The sequence below is a fragment of the Bombyx mandarina genome, chromosome 20, assembly GCF_030267445.1.
Source record: "Bombyx mandarina strain Sakado chromosome 20, ASM3026744v2".
In the NCBI taxonomy this organism is placed as follows: Eukaryota; Metazoa; Arthropoda; class Insecta; order Lepidoptera; family Bombycidae; genus Bombyx; species Bombyx mandarina.
The window spans coordinates 8,854,228-8,878,853 of NC_143226.1; the positions used below are offsets into that span (position 1 = coordinate 8,854,228).

Genomic DNA, 24,626 nt, shown 5'->3' on the forward strand with positions numbered 1-24,626 from the left:
TATTTCTGACCAGAAGAAGGAAGAAATATCATGCTTCTTACTTTAAAACTTACGAAGCGTTTATGTCTTATTTGATTCCCTTAAATTTGAAATTCTAAATAAATATTCGTTGGTTGATGCATACAGTACAAAAGCCAACAATTAGCATATACAGGGTGTCCCAGAAAGAATGGATAATCCTAAAACACCTTATAGTAGAACTATAGGGGACACAAAAAAAATACAAAAAAAAATCTCAGGTAGTACCCAAATTACATATTTAAAAAAAGAAAGTTGATATTTTACATACCTCTGTGTGTTGGAATATACAACAGCTACAAATAAATGAAATCCATAGGCCTTTTATGTTATAATATTCTACATGGACTAAGGAATATGCAGGAAATCGTATGAGTAGCTAGTGTAATTTTTTATAAAAGTTAATCTGAACTTAAATTTTAATTATGAAATTTGGTATTTTTTCTTTATTTCTAATTTGGGTACTACCTAAGAATATATTTTTTTGAGTCCCCAATAGCTCTACTATGAGGTGTTTCAGGATTATCCATTTTTTTTTGGGACACCCTGTATAAATACAGCAAAAACAATGCGACGTTGGTGCATAGATTAGGTCAAGCGAAGAGTAGGTTCATGTCAACCGCAGTAGGTCGTTTGAGCAGGCTACATTTTTCATCGAGAGTGAGGACACGGATCTCTGTCTGGTACTGTAAAATTAGTTCACACAAACTAACAATCGCTTTCCAGGCCAGGTCACCCATAACTCTAGCCGTGGTGAATACGGGTGACGAACTAGGTAAAACACATTTTATGACAAAACTTAAAGCGAGTGTTGCAAAGAGGACATGACACATGGTCTAGTTTTACAGATGTCACATGACTAACCATGTTCAAAGTTTGTTTATCCATACTTTGGTTCCGACAAATTTTATTTAAGGTAGTTTCTGATAGTCGTCGTGGCCTAACGGATAAGACGTCCGGTGCATTCGTGTTGAAGCGATGCACCGGTGTTCGAATCCCGCAGGCGGGTACCAATTTTTCTAATGAAATACGTACTCAACTAATGTTCACGATTGACTTCCACGGTGAAGGAATAACATCGTGTAATAAAAATGAAACCCGCAAAATTATAATTTGCGTAATTACTGGTGGTAGGACCTCTTGTGAGTCCGCGCGGGTGGGTACCACCACCCTGCCTATTTCTGCCGTGAAGCAGTAATGCGTTTCGGTTTGAAGGGTGGGGCAGCCGTTGTAACTATACTTGAGGCCTTAGAACTTGTATCTCGAGGTGGGTGGCGCATTAACGTTGTGGATGTCTATGGGCTCCAGTAACCACTTAACACCAGGTGGGCTGTGAGCTCGTCCACCCATCTAAGCAATAAATAAAAAAATAAAAAGGTATTATTGATTTTCATCTATTTATTTCAACTTCTCGAATATAGTAATAATTATATTATTATTATTATTAATACTTTATTTCATTTTTTTTTTAAACCATATCATTTTGTTAGTAGTAATTACTTATAATGTATGTTAGTAACTTAAAAAATCTAATACATAACTATCATTATATACATTTTATACCATTACATTTTTTTTCATGTTCAAAACGAAATGAGAAGCTTTGTAAAGCTTAATGTCCTAATGATTAATAAAAAAACTTTTACTTTAAATATAAGATTTTAATAAAAAATACTCTTAAACATTTCAGACTCGTAACAATACAATTTCATACGTTCAAAATGGCTTGATTGAAACCAAAGTCGACCAGTTTGATTCACAGTCCAAGGTTTAATTTGACAAAATTAGAATTAGGAACGATTGATTTTTGAAGGTTATATTTTTCCGAAGTCACTTATGTACTTACGTAGAAACTATGGGTACCTTGAGGCTTTGGAGATATAAAGTTCTTTTAACGTCGGGCCCACTCTAATACCTCTTCCCATTGAAGAATATTGGCGGGAACATAATGACTGATCTTGTGTTTTATTATACTAATTTATGCTATCTTAAACTATAAACATGTAGGAATAACTCATTACGGACTATTTAATATTTGAAAAAGTACTTAATTATGGAGAAGTAGAACATGGTTCCAACACCTAACTAAGAATCATTGTTAAATATTAAAAAAAAAACAAGGTAGACTTAAAGGTCCAGTAACCGATGGCCGTAAAGAAATGATAGAAAACGGAGTTTATCATTCAAACGTTTTAACCCCACAACAAACACGTCATCGCAAGTTAATTTGCATTAAAAGTACCAGGATAGTATAACTTAAAATAAGTAAATCCTTGACTGAGAGGACATGCGAGCAGGGTCACGTAATGTATGCATTACACATAAATTTTGCTCCAAATAGATCTTTGCATTTCAAAGGCAAAGACCTTGTTCAAACGAATACGGCACTTGTGTAAATATTAAAACTGTTTCAACAAAGAACAAACTGTCTCTTACTGCCGTACGTCAGTTCTGATTAGGGGAAGCGAGACAGAACACGGCGGCCTACACAACATCATAAAGACAGCCAATATATTTCATAAGGAGTCGTTAATTTAATTGAATTTCAATAGAGTTGGCTTTTAATGTTGTCCGATTACAAAAAAAAATACTTTTGGTCAAGCGTGATTCGTTTTACGTAGATCGGTTCACTAAGACAATATTTTGCTCGTATCATTCTTGGCACTTCATTCTGCAGTCGTCGTGGCCTTAAGGATAAGACGTCCGGTGCATTCGTATCTAGCGATGCACCGGTGTTCGAATCCCACTGGCGGGTACCAATTTTTCTAATGAAATACGTACTCAATAAATGTTCACGATTGACTTCCACGGTGAAGGATCGTGCAATAAAAATCAAACCCGCAAAATTATAATTTGCGTAATCACTGGTGGTAGGACCTCTTGTGAGTCCGCACGGGTAGGTACCACCGTCCTGCCTATTTCTGCCGTGAAGCAGTAATGCGTTTCGGTTTGAAGGGTGGGGCAGCCGTTGTAACTATACTTGAGACCTTAGAACTTATACCTCGAGGTGGGTGGCGCATTTATGTTGTAGATGTCTATGGGCTCCAGTAACCACTTAACACCAGGTGGGCTGTGAGCTCGTCCATTCATCTAAGCAATAAAAAAATAATAAAAACTTACTTTGTGGGTAAAATAGTCAAGATGCCCGAGAAATGTTTGCCGGTGTGAAGCCTGTCGCTACCATAGTACAATGTAGAGTTCGACCTCTCGTAGCAAGGTGACTATTGGCCTCCACTCAACTCAAGGTGGGCCGTCAATTAAACCAGCCCGTCTAGAGCCGTAAATAAATAATATTAATAATATTGACGATTCCGAACTACACCGCGATCCTCTAAAATTCTTGTTTTCTTGTTATTACGATCGAAATAAAAAAATAATATCCTCGTTGTGAACCGGTTACAACAGTTATTTAAACACGACAGTATTTCTATTGATGTCATTGAATATGCCGTTAGTGACAGCTGATTTTGGACATCAACATAGATACGGTTTCTTGTCGTATGCGTCCTTCAGAAACCAGCCACGGCTAATTTCAGATATATTGTATACATTTTTTGTTCTAGATAATAGACAAGTTAGCGACTCAACTAACATTAAGCAGTAGGCAACAATTAAAGGTTGGCGAGAGCCCATAAACATAACGTATGAAAGCCGCATCCTACATTCATACACGAGAGCAAAATCCTGGCAGGAATCGTAAAACCAAATCTCGAGTCCTTCGCAGTCGAAATAGACAAACTATAATCTATACTAATATTATAAGCTGAAGAGTTTGTTTGTTTGAACGCGCTAATCTCAGGAACTAGTGGTCCGATTTGAAAAAAATATTTTAGTGTTAGATAGCCCCTTTATCGAGGAAGGCTATAGGCTATATAACATCACGCTAAGACTAATACAGGCGGAGCACCAATCAATAATGTTTCCAAATCGGGGCTTTTTTCCCTTTTGAGAGCTTCCGCTGCGTGCGCTGCAGAAACGGTTAAAGTTTCGCTAAAATAATGTATGACAGAATTGTTCCCCTTTAAAAGATCTAAAAAAAAATCCGGGACAGCATATATCTATATGTCAAGGTTGGTTCACTATAACGTTTTTATGCTAGCCAAATTTGTTCTAAAATAAAGCAATATTTGTGAACTATTCCACGCGGACGAAATCGCGGGCAAAAGCTAATATATAATGGTCCTCACACTTTGCCCTCCCACCAGCAACTATGCAAAGAACAATGGCAGCTTTCTATACAACGTTTTACCTGATATTCATTTGAGGCGTCTTGAAATAAAAAAATGCTAAAACGATAGGGATAACATAACATAAGATTAATCAGAAAAAAATTTTATATTAGGAAGTCACAAAAAAAAGATATTAACGTTTTTAATTTATAATTTTAAGTTACCTATTTTTTTTTTTTTTTTTTTTTATTATTGAAAGTTTACTGGTGGCCCGAAGGCCTTTCCAGTTTCACCAGGACAGGTGGGCGAGCAAAGGCTCAGCCAAGAGGGGCGGGATTTGCTAACAACTGTCCGAGCGCCTCCGAAGGAGACCTAACAACTCAAGAGCAATTGCTTCGCGAATGAATCTACTACCGGATCGGAATCGCGACCCGTTGAGAAGATCCGGCGAGAAACTCAGCGGGCTGATGCATGGGTTAGGTTGCACGTCGACCTCTTTGTCGAGTTCGACGAGTACGGTTACCAGGGTCCCTAAGCCTGCTCCTAGTATTAGAGCTGAAGGCATCTAATGCAAAGGTTAATGGATCTGATGGATCCGTAAGGACGCTTACCTATCAATAATAGCTGTCACTAATTTTTGTAGGTAGGAATCGTCTATAAAAAATTGAAAGAAACAAAAGTAAACGATATGTATAAATAACTTTTTTAGTTTCATTAACATAGATAAACGAAGGGTAGGTACGCCTATAATACTACTCGAGTAGGTACCCTTAGAAATTGCAGTTACCTAGGCAGTTACTTATGTAGTTTGTTCTTTCTTCTTTGTAAATGTGTAAAAATGTGTATCAGAGATAGGTTTAATAGGTAGTTTTGCACGCCAAAGGCACATATTTGTGACAAACTAAAGCTTGCCCTGTACACAAACGTCACAAATATGTGACCAAAAAATAGGTTACAAAGATTCGATAGATTGATGATTTAATACATTATTTCACAATATTACATTTTTGTAGATTTTGGGGCTTGGCGTGAAGGGCACGCCAATGATTTTTGCTCTGGTGGTCAAAAGGTTAAGTAGGTACTAACAATACAAACTGTTTTAATCGAAGATTGCCTCTGGTTAAAACAGTTCGTATTGTTATCATGTAGGTATATAGATACTTATAGTATAAATAAAACAAGAATTTGGACTCTATAACATTTAATGACATTTATTCGTCATCATCTAGGTCTCTTACAACTATCTCATCGAGAAAGTCTGCTGGTGCAGATATATGTGTCTCATGCCTGGCCCATCCAAGGTACCACACGACCGTCATGACGTGTGCACAACAACCTACAGTACGCCGACCAACTAAACAGTTGCAACAGTATTCGACTATACTTGATCGGCTAGAATGATTGTTTTCAACTAAAATATAAACATAATATTGTTTCCTGGAAATGTGTCGCGATTTTATTTTGCCTCTTATTAAAGTGGTGTCTCCAGTTCCCCTTAAGTTATATTCAGAGGTATAAATTGTTTCGCTACAGACTTCAATTCTGTACTCGCCATGGAAACGTATGTGCTCCCCATAATAGGAGCGAGCTTGACGAATTTGATAGGTTCCCATGGCGAATAAAATGAGATCTCTATATTCAAGACTAGGAAATAATATCACATTGTTGCGGTCAGCTGTGAGACTCTGGAAGTTGGCTGATCTCCGGTTCATATTTTCTGCATCTATCATATTTGCCAGATTGTTGTCTAAACTCATTCTTTCGTTTATTATATTTAGTATTTCATTGGCATACTCATTATTTTTTAAGCGAGTACCAAAGCTGTTCAATAGAGCCGCTGTTATTTGAACATTCTGCATCATATGTAGTAGAGACCGATGACAATATTCATGTCTGAATATTTTAAAGTCTCATTTTAAGTAACCATTTACTACCTCTACTACCCATCGACAAATAGTAACGCAGCGGCTCTGATTTGCTTGAGCTGTGGTTAATTGGTACTCGCCTTCCAAAAGAGAATCTGGCATATATGGTCGATAGCCACATTCTTCTAATAAATTAATACTATCTCTAAATCCTTTATCTAAAATAAAGATATCATTTTCTCTGAAATAAAACCTAAGGGCGGATGACTCATTTGTAAATAATGAAGACATAATTTCAGCATCTGAAGTTGTAGCTTTGTATGGGCCAAAACAGTCAACAATATAGCCATCACAAGTTACAATTAAGAATATCTTTAATAGATTCCTGTATTTATGGAGAGAGTAACTATCTTTTTGAAACATGTAATTACTACTCTTGTTAGTGTAAATATAGGTACCATCACAGATCACTATTATATTATTATTATTGCCGTATATACCATTTGGTATTACCAGATTATGGCCTAGTAATTGTTCCCTAGAAATATGGTTAATACCTAGGTGTCTCGGTACATAATCTTGCACAAGTATTTCCCGAACTTTGTCCATTAATACCTCTAAACTGCGACGTGGCTTTTGCACCAAAGTGGCTATCCTTTCATCAGATTCTCCTGTTCTCAGTTTTAGAAGCAAAGTCACAAGACCTAGACTCCCCCTTTTAATTTCTAAAATCCTTGGTACTTCCTCTAATATTAAATAAAACTTTTCTTTAGATAGCCCCACCCAATATTGAAATATTCGGTCATCCATTTCTTGTAAATTTTCAAAGTCTAATGTAGGATTAAATGCATTTACAAATGAAAATATATGTTGAACATGCTCGACATTAAATATATGAATGCTATTCTCTGATTGATACAGATTATCCCAAGAGTTTCTAAATAAATGAATGCCACAGACTCGTGCTAGTTTTGGGACATAATATTTATGGTTACTTAATATTACAGATCTTAATTTGTCCGACACACTGTGCAAGGTACCAATGTTATTGCAGTCAGGAAAGAGGCAATGGTTACCAGTATTGGCCGCTCTCTTGTAATCTGGTAATACCATAGTTCCAGACTCTGTATTTTGAGTGCCTGATGGCCTGAAAATATCTTGCTCATGTGGACCTCCATAGGATTGGTCCTCCAAAGATACACTTGGTTCAGGGATAGAGATATGCTCTCCAACAGTAGGCTCATTCGGTGGATTACTAAGTGAGGCATCATCATCTCCATGTTGAATGGCTCCTTCCACTCTTAATTCATCAGCACTATTCATACGCAGAACCTCTCTTGTAGTTCGCAACCAACAGACATGACATACTTTGTCAGAAGCTGTTACCTGGAAGTAGTAAGATATGCTTATGACTTTAGCATATAATTGTGTAACATTTATCAAGGATGAAAGTCATGCTGGTTAAATTGATTAAATAGTATATGCTAAATCTTACAATCAGATTAATTGTACAAAGATTAATTGATATTAATATTAAATTAAACAAACATTTTAAAATTAAAAGGTATTTTTTTCCAATGAATTCCTATCAAACTAATAAGATAAAATAAGATTTAAGCAAAGATGCACACACCTGCTGTGGTTGCTTATGGCGTTTAATTATTTCTATGATCTGTAGTTGTAGTTCAGTGGGATTGTCTCTTAATATTTTGTCACTTTGCTTTTGTGTGAGGGAGCAGCCACATAAAATACAAACATTGGTATGACCACGTTGACTAGTTCCAGCTTGTGGTTCATTACCAGTATTTTGCTGAAGATTACGGTTTACTGCTGCTGTTGAAAGTTCCCAACATGCTTCGCAAACATAATCGTCATCAGTTATCTGAAAGTAATATTAACTAAGTGTTAATGCATTATAATATAACTTACCATGTTTAACAAATAAACCGTGTTCAAACGTACACATAACGAGTTAGATTAATAAATTCCACATCGTTTAAGAGACAAACACGGGCAATAGTGTTTTTTAGGACTTACGATTTGTGGATAAATCCAGTTGCAGAGCACCGTACACACTCTCGTGTTTTGATCCAAAATCCGATACCGGCGAAGAGTATTTATGCAGATATTACAATTCACGCACAATATGCGCGTACGCCTGCTATCCATGTTAAAAGCGCAAAAATTCAAGTCGCAAGGCACAATCAGAGTCCGTTAGAAAAAAGCACTATTTGCACAAGTCGTCGTATGGGGGCAGAAAATCAAGTCCGTGAGCAAATCCGAGATCAAAACTTAAGATGAACTAGGTCAATCGTGTGATATCAGCGTAAAACAAAATAAAGCATCTGGCAAAGCTATTAAAAATAATTTAATAGACTATAAAATCAGTGCTGCCAACTATTATTTTAATTACCGTATATTAATATATTTGATTAATCTTACAGCTTAATATATACAACAAACACAATTATTTAGTTATTTTATTACGTAACAATTGTAACAAAGAATAATTAATATTATTGTTTATCATTTGAAATACTGTAGAGTATTTTTTTTTAAATAAATACAGCTTTTTTTTTTTGGCAATATTTTTTATTTCGTCCTTTACAAACGCATTAAACCGGAAGTACCAAGAAACGAATTAAAAGCTTATTAAATTAAATTTTTTTCGTGACTTTGCCACGTAAACCTAGCATTGTATAAAAAACGAGCAAATAAAATAATTAAGTTTCCTTTATGTCTCAATCTAAGACGTCTTTTAAAACATTCAGGTAAAAAACTGCCATTGTTCTTTATACATTCTGCCGATTCGACTATTAATGCATTATGCCATTCTTTCATAGTTATGTCGTTCGAGATAACACACGCAATAAACAGGTAGCACCGTGTATATAAAAGTTTTATTTGTTAATTTTATTATTTTTTAACAAATAAAATACTAGCATTTTCCTAAAGAAATACACATAACATAATAAGGATCTTTTATAAAAATGAGAGAGAGAAAGCCCATGGACATCTACGACGTAAATGCGCCACCCTTGCGCCTTGAGATATAAGTTCTAAGGTCTCAGTATAGTTGCGACGGCTGTCCCACCCTTCAAACCGAAACGCATTTCTGCTTCACGGCAGAAATAGGCAGGGTGGTGGTACCTACCCGTGCGGACTCACAAGAGGTCCTACCACCAGTAATTAAGCAAATTACAAAAATTAGATTAAAATTATAATCAGCACACGCAAATTTAATAATTAAGAATATCAACGAATGTTTAAGAAAACACACCGAATTTTGTATGCTACTCAGATAGCCTCGCGGCGAACCGTGACAGATGTCGATTTTGCCAGAACTCATTTCGTTGTATACTATACACTAATACCGTATTAAAAAACAGAGTTGTCTTTGGAATTTGAAAGCTTTTACTATAAGAGCTTCCACTCAATAGGTCCACTCATTACGGTACCACGCGAGGGGCCAGAACAAATGGGTGCATACCGTGCATATCAAAAGTATAGTGACAGTGCAGTATAGCCAGAGTATGTCATTTCTTTAACAGAGCATAATGTTAATTAACACAAAATATTAACAAAAATGAAAACCAACCTCTGCAAAATAAAATGAAAATATCATCAGTGTAGTCGGAGTCAAGTAAATACTTGTGCACTAATAAGAATAACTCACAATTACCGATTAAATTTCTGTAAAATATAAATGGGAATAAATGAGAAACACCCACTATCTTTCAAATAAAAGTTATAAACACATTTGAAACAACAACCAAATCGAGAACCTGCTCCTTTTTATGAAAAGTAAAAAATGGCAACTACTTTTTTGCAAGCTACGTCATCCAAAATTTTATTAGAATATATTAATACGCAGGTGGGCCTAGGCATTACTGATGACCGTGAGTTCTGATGACCACTCACCAACTGGTGTGCCGTATTCTCGTCTATCTCCAAAGGCAGTATAAAATTCCTCCATCCATTCAAATACGCTTTGAGTCAACGCAATAAACAACAATATTATTATGAATCAGAGTTTTTACTCATCCATACATTATAATAATAAAATTATAACACTCCATTCTACGCCTCACATAATCACAATAATCAGTATTAAAAGTCAATGATTTTTTATTCACGCTTTAAGATTATTGACTCGTGTGGGAGCCCGTGTAGTCTGCAACCGTTAAGTATGACAGAATCGTTTTTATCGCGATACTAGTTCACACAATAAGCGATTTTAATTCAGCTTGCATTTTAATAAGAATGACTATTCTACAACGCGACGCGACTCTTCAGGTTAAACTCGAGTTGACAAAGATGACTTGTTTTTGATTATTCAATTCTCTCTCTTTTCTTAAGCCTTCCAGGGTAGAGCGCGAAAGAGACAGTTGCGGTTTTAAAATAGTTTTGCAAAAGTTTTCTTTTGTTCTACACATAAAATCTATATAAATAAAAATGAATTGCTGTTCGTTAGTCTCGTTAAAACTCGAGAACGACTAGACCGATTTGACTAATTTTGATCTTGAATTATTCTTGGAAGTCCAAAGAAGGTTTAAAAGGTAGATAAATATGAAAATGATCAGAATTAAATAAAAATAACAATTTTGTTTTTCCTTTGATGTGTCCCCCTCGGACGGATTTTTGTTTGTTTTAAGTTTATTTTATACAAAAGTTTAGGTCTTTTATTTATCGATTGAGGCACTACGAAGTCTGCCGGGTCAGCTAGTGTGTTATAAAAAAACAAAACACTTCAGCCGTATATAAATATAAATAGTTTGTGCTGTATAGCATTCTCTGGGGAGAGAGCAAGAGGTAACAATTACATGGAGATTCTCTAAGAACGAAGAGAAGGAGAAAGACCTAACTCTATCATCTAGGAATTTGAGCTGACTTCATACATTCCTATTTCGAAGCCACCTTAGACCAAAGTCGTTACTCCGATGTCATGAAGAGATTGACTTCGTAAAACAACATCAGTACGCATGGTGGCGCGACCGAAGAAAAACTTCACCAACGCAGAACTTGGGAAATATTAAGTTCTCGACAATCAAGAGTTAACATCAGGCGGTCTGTCCATGTCAATGAAAATGCCATTTAAGACCTCAATCGAAACTAGATAACGATCGTTGACATTCACTTATTCTGATACAAAACAATTAATTGTATTTAATAAACCGCGCTGGAATGTAACGGCCTTGCCCGGGGAAAGGCATCCAAATGTTACTTTACTTTAAAAAATATTTAATAAGATAATATCATGTACATTATCACGTGCACGCTTTGTGTCTTATGAGGAATGAACAAAAAAGGAGATTTAACTTGGCGTCTTGGGATTTACGATTGCGATTTCGACAAATTACTGGTGGTTGGACGTCTTGTGAGTACGCGCGGGTAGGTACCACCACCCTGCCTATTTCTGCCGTGAAGCAGTAATTCGTTTCGGTTTGAAGGGTGGGGCAGCCGTTGTAACTATACTTGAGACCTTAGATCTTATATCTCAAGGTGGGTGGCGCATTTACGTTGTAGATGTCTATGGGCTCCAGTAAGCACTTAACACCGGGTGGGCTGTCAGCTCGTCCACCCATCTAAGCAATAAAAAAAATACTTTCACAAAAATGAATATCAACAAACGTCAGCGGTGTGTACAACAAATCTAACAGAAAACAGAATCATGCAAGTACATGTCTACCCATTCTTACGCCTTAGAGCGCTTACGATTAAGAGGCCGTTTCTATGTCCTATTACAACAATATTGATAGTGGAAACAGTAAAGTTACTGTTGTTAAAATTCGATAGCAGCCAACAAAACGGTACCTTAAGCCGACTAACAAAAAAGGTCTTACAGAAAGCTTGTTTACTCCGAAAGTCAACGCTAAAAATAATCGTGACTATACCATCTCGTGACGTCACCAAAACTGCGACACATAAACCTGTTCCTCTCGTAAATACATATGTATGTGAAGTTGGCTCATGGCCCCGAGGTATTAGGCATAAAACACCTATTTACCTTCATTAATTAAATCATTTTTTTTTCTTAATTCATTAAAAAAGCTTCATTATACGATTGAATTGACATTCTATACTATTGTTTTTAGCCCTACACTAAAGATTTGCATAGTAATAATAAAATACAATTTGTAGGCCGCATATTGTATTGGCATTTGATCGTATTTCAGATGATCACCGACAACAGCCAAGCGTACCTAGTCGGAATCACTAGTAGTACATAGTTTTTTTATTTTTTTATTGCTTAGATAGGTGGACGAGCTCACAGCCCATTCGGTGTTAAGTGGTTAATGGAGTCAATAGATATCTACAACGTAAGTGCGCCACCACCCACATTGAGATATAAGTTCTAAGGTTTCAGTATAGTTACAACGGCTGCTCAACCCTTCAAACCGAAACGCATTACTGCTTCACGGTAGAAATAGGCAGGCGGTGGTACCTACCCGTGCGGACTCACAAGACGTCCTACCACCATTAAATCATTATCACATCACTAAGTCTTGCCTTATTAATTTGATGACCAATCTAACTTTATTGAGGCATACTCAGTATCGATATGAAATTGAAATGTATTTGGTATAATAAAATTCACATTACCCTACTTGCTACAATGTGTATGCCTGTATGAATCACATTAGCAAGACTTAGACTAAAACTCACGGCGGCTCACAACATGTCTATAGATCGTCACGCATTTATTTTACGAGTTTAATTTCATTGCAAAAATATCTATAATAATATATTAATACGTGAAGCAAAAACTTTGTACCCCTTTTTACGAAAATTGCGCGGACGGAAGAGTATGAAATTTCCCACACTTATAGAGAATATACCTAGAGAAGGAGTGCAGAATGTTAATATTTTTTTAAATTATGCATGAAAAATACATTAAAATCAATAAAAAAAACATTACACACACTACCATGTATTTGACACACACACGCATGCATACTATTTGTTTATTGTCAAACTAATCTTATTGCTTATAGTCTGTGGTCGAATTGAGAGTAGATTAATAATTGTTTGCCTTTATTAATATTTGTCTAAAGTGCAGTCTTAGCGAATCTGTAATTATAGAAGTTTAAGAGTCTTTAACAATAGAATCATGATAGTGAACAAACTTATAGTTTCAATTAATTATAGTCGAATTTCGACTACTCAGGGACCAGTAGTAAGTTCTTATTGTGTAAACCAAGGCAAAAACACACATCAAGTGGGTAATTAAATAAATAGTAATTAGTCGGACTATGTTACGGGCTATGGTTACCACTTAGCTCCAGGTGGACCTTAAGCTCATTTACCCATCTACACTATAACAATAATGAGCGAGAAATCTATTCGAAGATTTTGAAAGATCTTGTAAATAAAAACGTATAATATTTAACCTTGTATCCGATTTGCAAGCTATATTTTTATTTATTACGAATTATAAAAACTTCGATTTTATCTTAACTGACAAAATGATTAATGATCTACACGTTACTAATAACACTAATTATTTCTATTAATCACTTCTGTTGCTAAATTGAAATTAATTGGGACAATTCTTTTTGTTTATCCCAGTCTGGTACATTGTAAATGAATAACAGTAGCTTTATAATTAACTTCTGCATCCCTATGGCGCTATATGGCGCTTCTATCCAAATGTTGTAAATCTATTTATAAACAAAGTTAATTCAGTGTAGTTCTAATATTTCCTCTGTTTATTTTCTTTTTTTGTCATGTGGGGATTTGACGAGCTGTATTGTTGTAATTTTTTTTTTAAATAATTTCTTTTCATTTACAACCAAAGACAAAGAAAAATACTACCATTTAATAGATCAAATTCAACCATTTGGCATTTGGCACTAGTAACGCAAGTGAGATGTAAGTTATGCTATATCCAGATTGACAACTTTACAAGTTAGTAAAAGTGATATCTGTGTTCCCAATTATTAAAACATAGAACAGGCTTTAGAACTTTATTTTGAGTACATTTCTAAAATATATAAATATATTATAATAATAAAATAATAGATTAAATAGAAAAAATAATTTTAAGATAAAAAAAATGACACCGACAAGTCTCACTCATTAATAAATAAATAAAAAACTATGTACAGTTTAATAATAATGCTTGCTTCTTGTCTCTGAGGTCTAAATAAAGTCTTACCAAATTTTCAATACTATAATGTAGGTAACTAAACGGATTGATCATTTTCATAACAAATACAATTAATAAATGCAATGTATTCTTGCAGGTAAACCACGTGAGACGCGGGGCGCCTCTGATACTCTATCAGTTAGAAAAGAACCTTTCACTCATCTATCTAAAGAAGAACTAATTGAAGAAGCTAATAAAGTACTAGCTGCTGCACAGAGCGTCACTTGCACTGCTGACCATCCACCAGAGAAATTCTTTTCTCTTCCTCACAGAAGAAAATTCAAAGAAAACGCTAGAAGAAACAGTGACACTTCACCGGATGGTAAAACTCCTTTGGGCAGGTCTACGAGCGATGTGAGCACCAAGAAAGCTAAAGAAAGGACGTCGCTTTCTACGATATTCCGAAAAGCGCAAAGAAACAAGAGCCCCGGTGAGCCAGTCGTTGTTTCCACAAAACCAGTTGCAGTTGTAAAGAGGAGCAAAAGTGACGTCACCGATCTGAAATCTAATACCAGCCTGAACACGCAAAATAAACCAATTAGGAAAAGATCTGGCAGCGAAACTGAAGAATTCCTTAAATCACTCAGGAACAAAAAGTCGCAACTATCGCCCATTATAGAAAGTTCACCGCGAGAAGACTATTTCCAAAAGACTTCTCCACTGGATCTACTTCAGAAGCAAAGGGTAACAAAAAAAGATAAAGATAAAGCAGAGGAGAAAAAACCAGAAAATAAGAAAGTTAACCCAGTCGAGAAACCGCCAAGATACAAAACTCCTGAGAACCAGGATCCAAAGCCTCCAACAAGAACCAAGAGAGGAAAATCTTCTGAAATAGATAAGTCGCCCTCCATTACCGAAACACCGAAACGAAAATCCGAAATAAAGAAAACAATTTTAGTTGATGAAATAGACGCTTCCAAAGCTAAAGAAAATAATTCCGCGGAAGTAAAAGATAAGATAAAAGATAGCATCCGGAAAATCGAAGAGAACGTTTATGGTAGCAAAGATATGATACATAGCAGTCAGCAGCCTCCTGATAAACCGCCGCTGACTAGAGGACAAACTGTGGATCATATCGTAAAAATTCTAAAAGAAGATCAATTTACTTCTCCTAAGTCCCACTTGATCGTACCTCCGAACGGGACTAACGTAAATCAACCATTTTCCTATATTAAGCCCAGTGTGAGTCCTGACCCAAACCTCTTTGTGAGAACTACCAGTCCTGATAGAGTGCCATCTCCAGTTAACAAAATGACTGACAAACGAGTTGTTTACGCACAAGTAATTAAAGATATCGCTGATCACGATAAATCAAAAATTGGACACAAAAAAAATTCTCCAACGCGAGAAAGATATGTACACAATTCAGATGAAGATGAAGGACTCGGCTATGAAGAGAGAAATAAGTTTTCAAGCACTCGAATGTATGATTACGATTACAAAGCTAATGAAAACCCACAGTTTAACACGATTGGCAGCTATAAGATAACCGATTCACCAATTAAGCCAAGATTCAGGGAGTACAAGCTCAGGAGCTTCGAAGACCTGGAACCGACATACGCTAATGACGACTCACACGACTTAATAAATAAGTTTCGAGGAAGGGCCGACGGTATGGACACGAAGAAGAAACAATATGAACCTGAACATACCAAAGTCGATTTGGATTTTAACGAACTAAGTCACCGCCGTCAACTATTAGAATCGCGGTTGAACGCTCGAAGGCTCGAACGAGAACGAAACAATATTGGAGAACCTATTTCCAGGTATTTGGAAACAGACCCGATTTACGAAGCAGAAAAACGAATGAAAGCAACAGAAAGGTTTGTTAATGAAACGGTTAGGTACTGTCGTAATACTGTAGAGAGGGACGGCTTCGCCGAGAGTAGTGTCACTGAAGACTACAGCAAATACGATTCCGATAATCGTAAAGTTAAATACAATACTGAAACGAGAACTTACAAAGATAATAAAGGAGAGATAGACAGAAGAGAGTTCGTTGATAGATACGATTCAAGGTACAAAGAGAACAGGAAGGTATTCCCTCCTGAACCAGAATACGAACCTCCAAGTCTTGAATCCAATCTACAAAAGCCAGTGCTGACACCTAACGAATACAAAGAAAAAAAATATAAAGTGAAAAAGCATGTCACTTCTAGTCAGGACGCCCTGCAAACTGGACACAAATTCAAAATTAAGGACGAATGGTTTGGTAAGCGGAAAGGTCACTACGCATCCAACCCTGAAATCGCTCAGGAACGTGAGGAGGAGTATGCAAATTTACCAAGATTCTCGGAATCTTACCATAATTCTTTACGCCGAGGCAAAAATAAGGATAAGTATCAAGATGATTTTGCGATCAGACGCCACGATTCAGGTGACAGCAGAGATTATTACAGAGACGATCGATCTCCGAGGCGTTACGACATCGATAACAGACTTGTGGACTCTGGAATCGAGAACGATTTCCGTAAGGATTCCAGTGGAGAAATTCACAGACGGTATAGGAGACACGAGAGCGAGGATGACGTCAGGAACACGTCGCTGTTCTTAGACAGCGAGAGAAGGCACACAGAAGATAACTACCCCAGCGAACAGATATACGCGAATGGCGAGTACTTGGCGAGGTTCAAGGATTACAGAGACGAGGAGGAGAGGCGTTACAGAAAGGAGCAGGCAGGAAGGGATCGGAGTGCCGATGACGGGTCTCACTTTGCCCACAAATATGACAGCTACGACAAAAGTCCAAGCAGAACCAATGAAAAAATCAGTGCGAAACCCCCGAAAGCCACAAAAAAACTTTCTGGACTCGAAAAGGTAAAACTAAGTTCAGAATATTTTTATCAAAACGTTTCGTGTTAATAAGTTTTCATATTTAATCAAAACTGTTGTTGTTTTCGTTTTGCTAACAGATGAAACAACTATTCTCTCGCGACTCTTCGAAGAAGAGCAAGAAAGAGAAGGAACCTGTCCAGCAGAAGACTCGCACGCGGGTGCTCAAGAGCCCTGAACATCTTGCCAAAGACGACTCCGAATATAGAAGGTATTTTCCATCGTTTGGGCAACTTTTTTCAAACTTACTTTGGGTACTTCCTGAGAAATGACAATTTCTCTAACAATATTTTATTTTTAAAATTATGGATATGCATGTATGTGTCTTTGTTTGCGGGGACCATAATATGTAAGTAATAAGAGAGACACGGCTGAGTTTATTCCGATGCTTCTTATAAGGACCATCAGTGCTGTGGCTTTCTTTTCACGTTTGAGCATGTAAATTATGATGATGCTCTTCGCCAAATTTTGAATATATAAAAAATCATGTTTTAAATTTGGAATTCATAGGACAGCTACCAGGAAAACATAATCAACGAAGTAGTCAAAACTATTCGCAGAACGATGCGATAACATCAAACTTCCTGCAGAGTTCTGATAACCTGGTACTTTATGAAAATTGCAGTCTTCGGACCAAACTTGTTCTATTTTTTACACACATAAAAAATAATTTTCTTGTCTTTTCAACTAGGTCTTAATAATAAGAAAAAAAAGGCAGCCAACGCTATGCATTTACGAGGACACATAATGAATTCGATATAATCTCTACTAAGCTGCTTAAACGATACATATTTTTTCTAAACACGTAGCCATGAACGACTTCTAGGATGGTGGTACAATCTCATATCACAAACATCAAGGCCGCGAATCAGTCAGGGAAACTACAACCTATTGTGTCTTGCTATTTACTAGCTACTCTGTTCCTTTATAGACAACAATACTAGATGAGCTTTAAGCTTGTCTGCCCATTACGGCTATTAAAACGACTATCGTGGTACAGAGTCAAAGCACGACAAATAACATTTATCCAGCCCTGATTGTTTTAAAACTTCATTTTAGATATACAGATCCTGAACCAAGCGACATAGTCGTTAAGAAGATAGACTATGAATGTCAAGCCGACGAAAAGAGATACAGGGGTTCCCGGGAAGACCTACACAGATACAGAAGTATCGAGCCTAGGGACAGTGACGTGGAAAGGAAATACAGAGAAACCGATTATGACAAAAGGTATGTTAATTACTTTCTCCACAGCCTTGAGTTTTTGGAGTGCTCACCGTCGCCCGTAGACAACGGTAATGCCAGGAGTATCAGTACCTTGTCCATTACGTTCTTAAGTTCAGGTAACTTGGTGCTTTATAAAAATGTGGAGTCATTAGAAACAGTTTTAATAAAATTTGCTAATTTTGAAACTCGGTCACAACTTATTGCTATAAGTTGTTGCTATACGAAAATAACTTATTGCTATAAGTTGTGATCGAGTGTCATAAGATTTAAAAAAAAAACAGCGATTCAGAACTTCTTCTTGAAGTTAATCAGACACCGTCGTTAATATGAAATAAAACATGTCTATGATATGTTAACCCGGACTGCGGTCTACAGACTGCAAAAAAACACATTATAATTGTGTTGGTGTATGGACAGATAAATAAAAAATTAACAAAGTTTTTTTTATTGCTTAGATGGGTGGACGAGCTCACAGCCCACCTGGTGTTAAGTGGTTACTGGAGCCCATAGACAACTACAACGTAAATGCCGCGACCCACCTTGAGATATGAGTTCTAAGATCTCAAGTATAGTTATAACGGCTGCCCCACCCTTCAAACCGAAAAGCATTACTGCTTCACGGCAGAAATAGGCGGGGCGGTGGTGCCTAGCCGTGCGGACTCACAAGAGGTCCTACCACCAGCTTAAAGTGTTTGCATCCTGATCATTTTAATATCGTCTCTTCATGCGATTCCTTGAAACAATTTGAATTATTACAATTAACAGTTTATTCTTTAGATACGAGAACACACTAAAAGAAGAGAGAAGATATAAGGGTCGTAAAGAAGAAAGCAGGCGTTACAATTCCTCAGACCGAGACAGTGACCAGCACTCTAGACCTTCGGATGGCGACAGCGAGTTCAGAAAGTCGAGATCTAAAACCAATCGACCGCTGGATTCACCTGCTTTGGTAAGTCTTTATTTTCATTCGGATGAGATCGTAACTGATTTTATGTAATGCCGAACCTAGAGCAACAAACATTAATTTTTTAACCATATTTCAAAACTCTGTTTTAAACCATACTTTAAGAATCTAAACGAAACAGCGAGTGACGTTGCGCCTACATGTTAGCATTTGAATCTGTTTAGCCCTAAAATAAATGTGACATTCAAAAACTTTCTACAAACAAAAATTTACCATATTAAATTTGTTAATTTTGTCTACCTAGTATTTATGTTCTACTCAAAATTTGTTAGTAAGCAATGAATCTTTTCACGTGTCTGCCTACAAACACAATATACATCATTTCGTTCTGATAAACTTCAATAAAAATGAAAGTATAAAATGATAAACCATGTTATTTATTTATCGTGTCCGCACACAGGTGCATTTTTAAGTTCATTGTCTCCGTCCTCCATTTGTCCTGCAGACGTTTTTTGAATGTTTTTGTACATCTCGATGACCCGCCATATATCTTCTTTACTTTATTAATCCTTGAATACAGATAATCTTTTTAGAAGGGCCACGCCGACAGCCTAGCTTATTCAATTACATGAATTGGGCAGAAAAACTGCCGATCTATACGCTATCACAGGACTGAAGAGTCGGGAAGGTCATTATGCATTCAATTAAGACACTTGATGTTTCAAGATGAGCGGTGGTATTAATATTTCCATGTCTATGGTTCCAGTGACCACTTAACACTAGATGAACCTCGAGGTCGTTCATCTGTTAATACAATAAAACAATACACCCTAGCATTAGTAAAATCCACCATTTACTGTTTATTAATGTAGAATTACTACAATAATGCAATAAGTTGGTCAAATGAAAGAAAAAAATGATCGAATACAAAACATGTGAACAATAATAATTAGTATCTACATGCGTTTAAGATAACACATTTAATTAAGGAACCGCGTTAATGGATTATATAACAAGGGAAACAATGCTGATTAGCAAGCCACAGAACCACCCCTATACGAATCTATCTATTCTCACAATGGCTCAACTCCAGTGGGAAAGCATTAAAACACAATTTGCCACTAAGCAAGTATGTCATATGTGAATACATTTTGTCGGCGACCGAAGTAAAGGTATCAGTCATGGACCGCGATGGTCGGTATAACACCAAAGTTCAGTACTGAACGTAACGTTCACCCTAACCATTGGAACTCGAAAGTGATATCAATGTGATGAAACGTCCGATAACCGTTATGTTAGTAAGACTTCCCGCTTGCGTTGTAAAGTTAAGTTGTTGGATTCCGGTAGTAACTTGCTTGCCTAAAATAGTATGACTGCACATTTTTAATGTTAAATTACAAACAGCTCATTTAATTTCTCTGAACATATAAAGTATAGTCTTTGGATAAAGTTTTAGGTTTTTTTCCACTTTGACATCGAACTTATCCTACCCGGACGATTATCAATGCAACATTACCGGTAGACTGCGAACCTTGAGCGTCACTGAGCATACAACTGGAATAGGAAACTGTAGATGCACCAGACACACATCTGTATAATTATTATAAAAAAAAAGAACACAATATTCCTAACCTAAAAGTACATGTCCGCAACTGAACATGCTTCGTCAGATTACAGAAATAAAGTTATCAGCAACATGCTTCGTCAAAATCTGTATAATTACAAATGAAATTACTACTTAAACAATAAAACGAAACATAGTACATACAATGCATACGATATTAAGGTAACGCTATCATCGTATCCACCGACATACATACATACATAATATACTCCTCCCCATTTAGAACGACCGGCTCAGCGACAAATCAGCGAGTTAAATTCGAGTTACAGTAGTTGGGTGTCGAACGCACGACCTTTGCTATTCGTCTGTTACGAAGCCATTGTTCCACTGCATTCCGAGCGCGGAGATGTTCCGCATTGTTTCGGCAACTAATATGTTTTACATAACGCACTAATGGCGCAGCGGTGTGGCGCTTGTCTCGCCAAACCGAGATAGTGGGTTTTTAGACTGAACTTTTTTTTGTTTACTTGAGAAAAAATACTTATTATTCGTTTTGTTTCGGATAAGATGAATGACCCCCAACCCCCTCTAGTAAAGGGGGGTTGGGGGTCAAGCCGCCGCCTGCCTTAGAGATGAAATCAAAGTCTGAAATATTTAATTAACGACTCAGTGTTCTTTACACTCGTGAATGGTTCACGAGAGAAATAGGCAGGTGTGGGCTACACATGAGGATTTAATGTACGCCCTATCTTTTACTTTATCTACCTAATACCGGCCCTTACTCTACCTACCTAATACCGCCAAAAAATTTTTTCCCTACCTATGCTGATAGCCTTGAGAGGCTATTTCAGCTTCACCCTAATGTGTGTAGGTGAGCTCACGGGGCTCTTACCGGAGTGTTGCTAACACTGACCCTGGCAAGAGCCGTGCTTCGCAGAATCTACCACCGGATCGGAAACGCGACCCACTGAGAAGATCCGGCGAGAAACTCAGTGGGTCACCAAAGCCGGCTGTCTCTTAGACATCAATTACGTATGATTATGAATAATAGTTTAGTTTGGGAGTTTCTTGATGCTTGCTCGTAGACTTTAAAAAAATATCGAAACGTGTCCGTATTTGCAATTAGCAAATATTAATTATTAAACAACGCTTAATGAACAATGAAATATCAATTAAAATAGCGTAAAACTATTGCATCAGGAGTCGCTATCAGTAAATAAACAGTTCAAGTTAAAAGATGTAGCGTGAATTCTCGGATTTAGAGTGTTTTTATTTTCAAAACAGCTCTGAGTTTCATGAAATGAACAGAAATTCTAAGAAGGTTTCGAAGGTTTCCGACCCTTTATCTCAACTTTCGTAATTAGTAGAAAGAAAAAAACATTTATGGTATGTGAATAAGGCCCCTGAAAAAGCGCAACAGGAAACGCTACAGCTTATTAATTACTAGGGCCACACAAAAGTGAAAGTTACCATACCGGGTGCTCCCAATCAATTCGTTTATATACAAATAAACTTCGTGTCGTAATAAACGTGCAGGAAGTATCGCAATTCCATAGCGGTACCATGGAATCAAGGGTTCGAGACGGGGTATATTCTGGTGGTAGCGAAATATGTATTAAACGGATGTGCTTAGTAGACAGAAGTGCATACTGCCCATCTAACGGGGAGTGATCATCGTTGTACATAATCACAGGTCACATAGCATGGTAACAATCGGAGCACCACAGTCATCGTCGATGGCTGCTACTCCGATACCATGACCATCAGCGCTGGCGTTTCACAAGGTTCGATGCTCTCCCCTACGCTTTTCATAATGCACATCAATGACATGCTATCTATTGATGGTATGCATTGCTATGCGAATGATAGCACGGTGGACGCGTGCTATATCGACCATAAGAGTTTCTCTTGAAGCGTGGTACGGGAGAAGCGATTAAAACTTGTTTCTGAAGTGGAGAACTCTCTGGGGCTGGTCTATAAGTGGGGTTAACTGAATTCCGTTCAAATCATTTTCTCCCATCGTTCTTGTCCATATAATGTCAGTGCCAGCATTCGAGACCTACAAAAGATTGCTTCAAGAGATAATGTCGCCGCGACAAAAACTGTTTGTATTGTTGGTAGTTCACACTACCAGGTATTGCCTAGTAGTGTGATATATCAGTGGCGAACGCCACTTCGATAAAGCGGCACGACACGAGAACCCTCTCATTGTGGCCGCCGGTAACTACATTCCCGATCCTGCGGAAAGAATGGAAAGCACTCGACGTCGCCCAAAACACGTCATCTCGGATCCTCCCGATCCACTGACGGTGCTTCTAGGTACTTCAAGCACCGGTCACCGTTCTCGTCGAACCCGTCGCTTGCGACGAAGGGCTCGACGAGTAAATTAACTCTCAGACACAGCCCACTGAGTTTCTTGCCGGATCTTCTCAGTGGGGCTAAGGTTCGTGTTAGCAACGTCATCAGGTTTGAGCCCCGTGAGCTCACCTACTAATTAGGGTTACGCTGGAATAGCCTCTCAAGGCTACCAGCTTTGGTACGTCACATCAACTATCCACATTAGCTTTGACAAATTCATGTGCTTAACTCTTGATCGACCGGTCCGAGTTGAGGCCGCCACTCAGTAAGGGCTGGCTTAGTCGCGCGGCCATTTCGTTAAGATTTATAGGGATATGTAGAGGCTAGCACAGAGTTGATTCCATTACACGAGGCCGTCGATAGATAAAGCAAGCAGTCGAAAACTCGTTTATAGGCTAAGAGTCCATAATGTGTCCATGAGACAGTCAGAGTCCGTAAATTCTTTATGAGTTTTGTTTTCATTGAAAAGTTCGATAAAAACAAAAATTGCAGTAATACTTGATATAAACATGTATCTTTTGCAGTGATGGGTGAACGAACTCGCGATTCACTCAGATGAAATGGTTACCGGAAACCATAGACAAGTGACACCGTCACCCACCGACATGAGATCAAAGACTTAATTATATTGTATAACGGCTGCTTTGTCCATCAAAATCATTACTACTTCGTAGCCTCCCGTGCGGGCTTATTAATAGAAGAGTCTGATAGAATAACAAAAAACAGCGCAGAGAGACTAAGATTCAGTTGATATTTTCAGCAAAAATATTCAAGTCTTTTGTTTTTGTAACAGAATCCAAACACTTAATGTATGACCCGAAAATCCTATTCTGTCACAATTTCGGACGTATCCGTGACACTTTCCTATTGACATTACGTACATACATGCAAATGTCACATGTGTTACAACACTCACACGGTTGCACCCACCGCCGCCTGCCGTCCACTCTTTATTTACATCTCGTCTGCTTGGCTACACTTTACATCTGTTTCCGACAACAATAGGCTGGTTGAAGATTGAAGTTTGACACACATTTCATGTTCACGATAACGATGTTGATCACACAAAAAGTCCTCCGGGTCGACAGAGAGACTTCGGTGCTCTCTGAGTTTTGTAATTCTTTCACACGTCACAGGAGCAAAATTGACAGTTTCAAAAGAACGTTCGTTGAATATTTTGCTCGGAAATCAACTTCTTTATACGGCATATCTGCGGCACTAGAAAATGTGCTTGAATTTCACTTAATTCGTTTTTATTATCAGACCGTAAGAAATTGTAAAATTGCTTAAAATTTCAATTGAAGTCTCTGTAAAATTTGCTAAAGTTTGTTACACGTTGACTGATTCTGCTGTATATAAAACTAATAAAACTGTAGACGCGATCCTGCGGGTAGTCCTTGCCAAACTCATCTCTTTATCAAGTAGTGCCAAACTCATATCTTTATCAAGTAGTGCCAAACTCATATCTTTATCTAGAGACTTTGTCAACCTTAAGATCTGTGGGTGACTCACATGTATTTATTTATTTTATAATATTTTA

At 37.3% G+C, this 24,626-nt stretch overlaps 3 protein-coding genes and 1 long non-coding RNA gene across 4 annotated transcripts in view; 2 read left to right on the forward strand and 2 right to left on the reverse strand.

Annotated features, from left to right (window-relative positions):
* Positions 1-24,626, forward strand: part of blo (bloated) — a 93,222-nt gene that overhangs the window by 52,805 nt on the left and 15,791 nt on the right. Inside the window, exons 4-7 of the mRNA XM_089735698.1 lie at positions 14,299-17,018; positions 17,114-17,244; positions 18,093-18,263; positions 19,038-19,209. Of these exons, the coding sequence (XP_089591824.1) occupies positions 14,299-17,018; positions 17,114-17,244; positions 18,093-18,263; positions 19,038-19,209 (3,194 nt within the window). The remainder of the gene's footprint in view (positions 1-14,298; positions 17,019-17,113; positions 17,245-18,092; positions 18,264-19,037; positions 19,210-24,626) is intronic.
* LOC149500734 (uncharacterized) lies at positions 1,599-6,837 on the forward strand. Its single transcript, XR_016324769.1, has 2 exons — positions 1,599-4,921; positions 5,417-6,837. It is a non-coding gene; the product is annotated as an uncharacterized LOC149500734 (long non-coding RNA).
* LOC149500735 (uncharacterized) lies at positions 6,904-8,221 on the reverse strand. Its single transcript, XM_089735742.1, has 4 exons — positions 8,090-8,221; positions 7,686-7,934; positions 7,013-7,438; positions 6,904-6,960 (listed from the first exon to the last, which is right to left on the reverse strand). The coding sequence occupies exons 1-4, from the start codon at positions 8,219-8,221 to the stop codon at positions 6,904-6,906; spliced, it is 864 nt and encodes a 287-aa protein (XP_089591868.1).
* Positions 20,760-24,626, reverse strand: part of LOC149500736 (uncharacterized) — a 187,131-nt gene continuing 183,264 nt past the window's right edge. The window contains exon 2 of the mRNA XM_089735702.1: positions 20,760-20,791. The gene's annotated coding sequence lies outside the window, so the exon portion shown is untranslated. The remainder of the gene's footprint in view (positions 20,792-24,626) is intronic.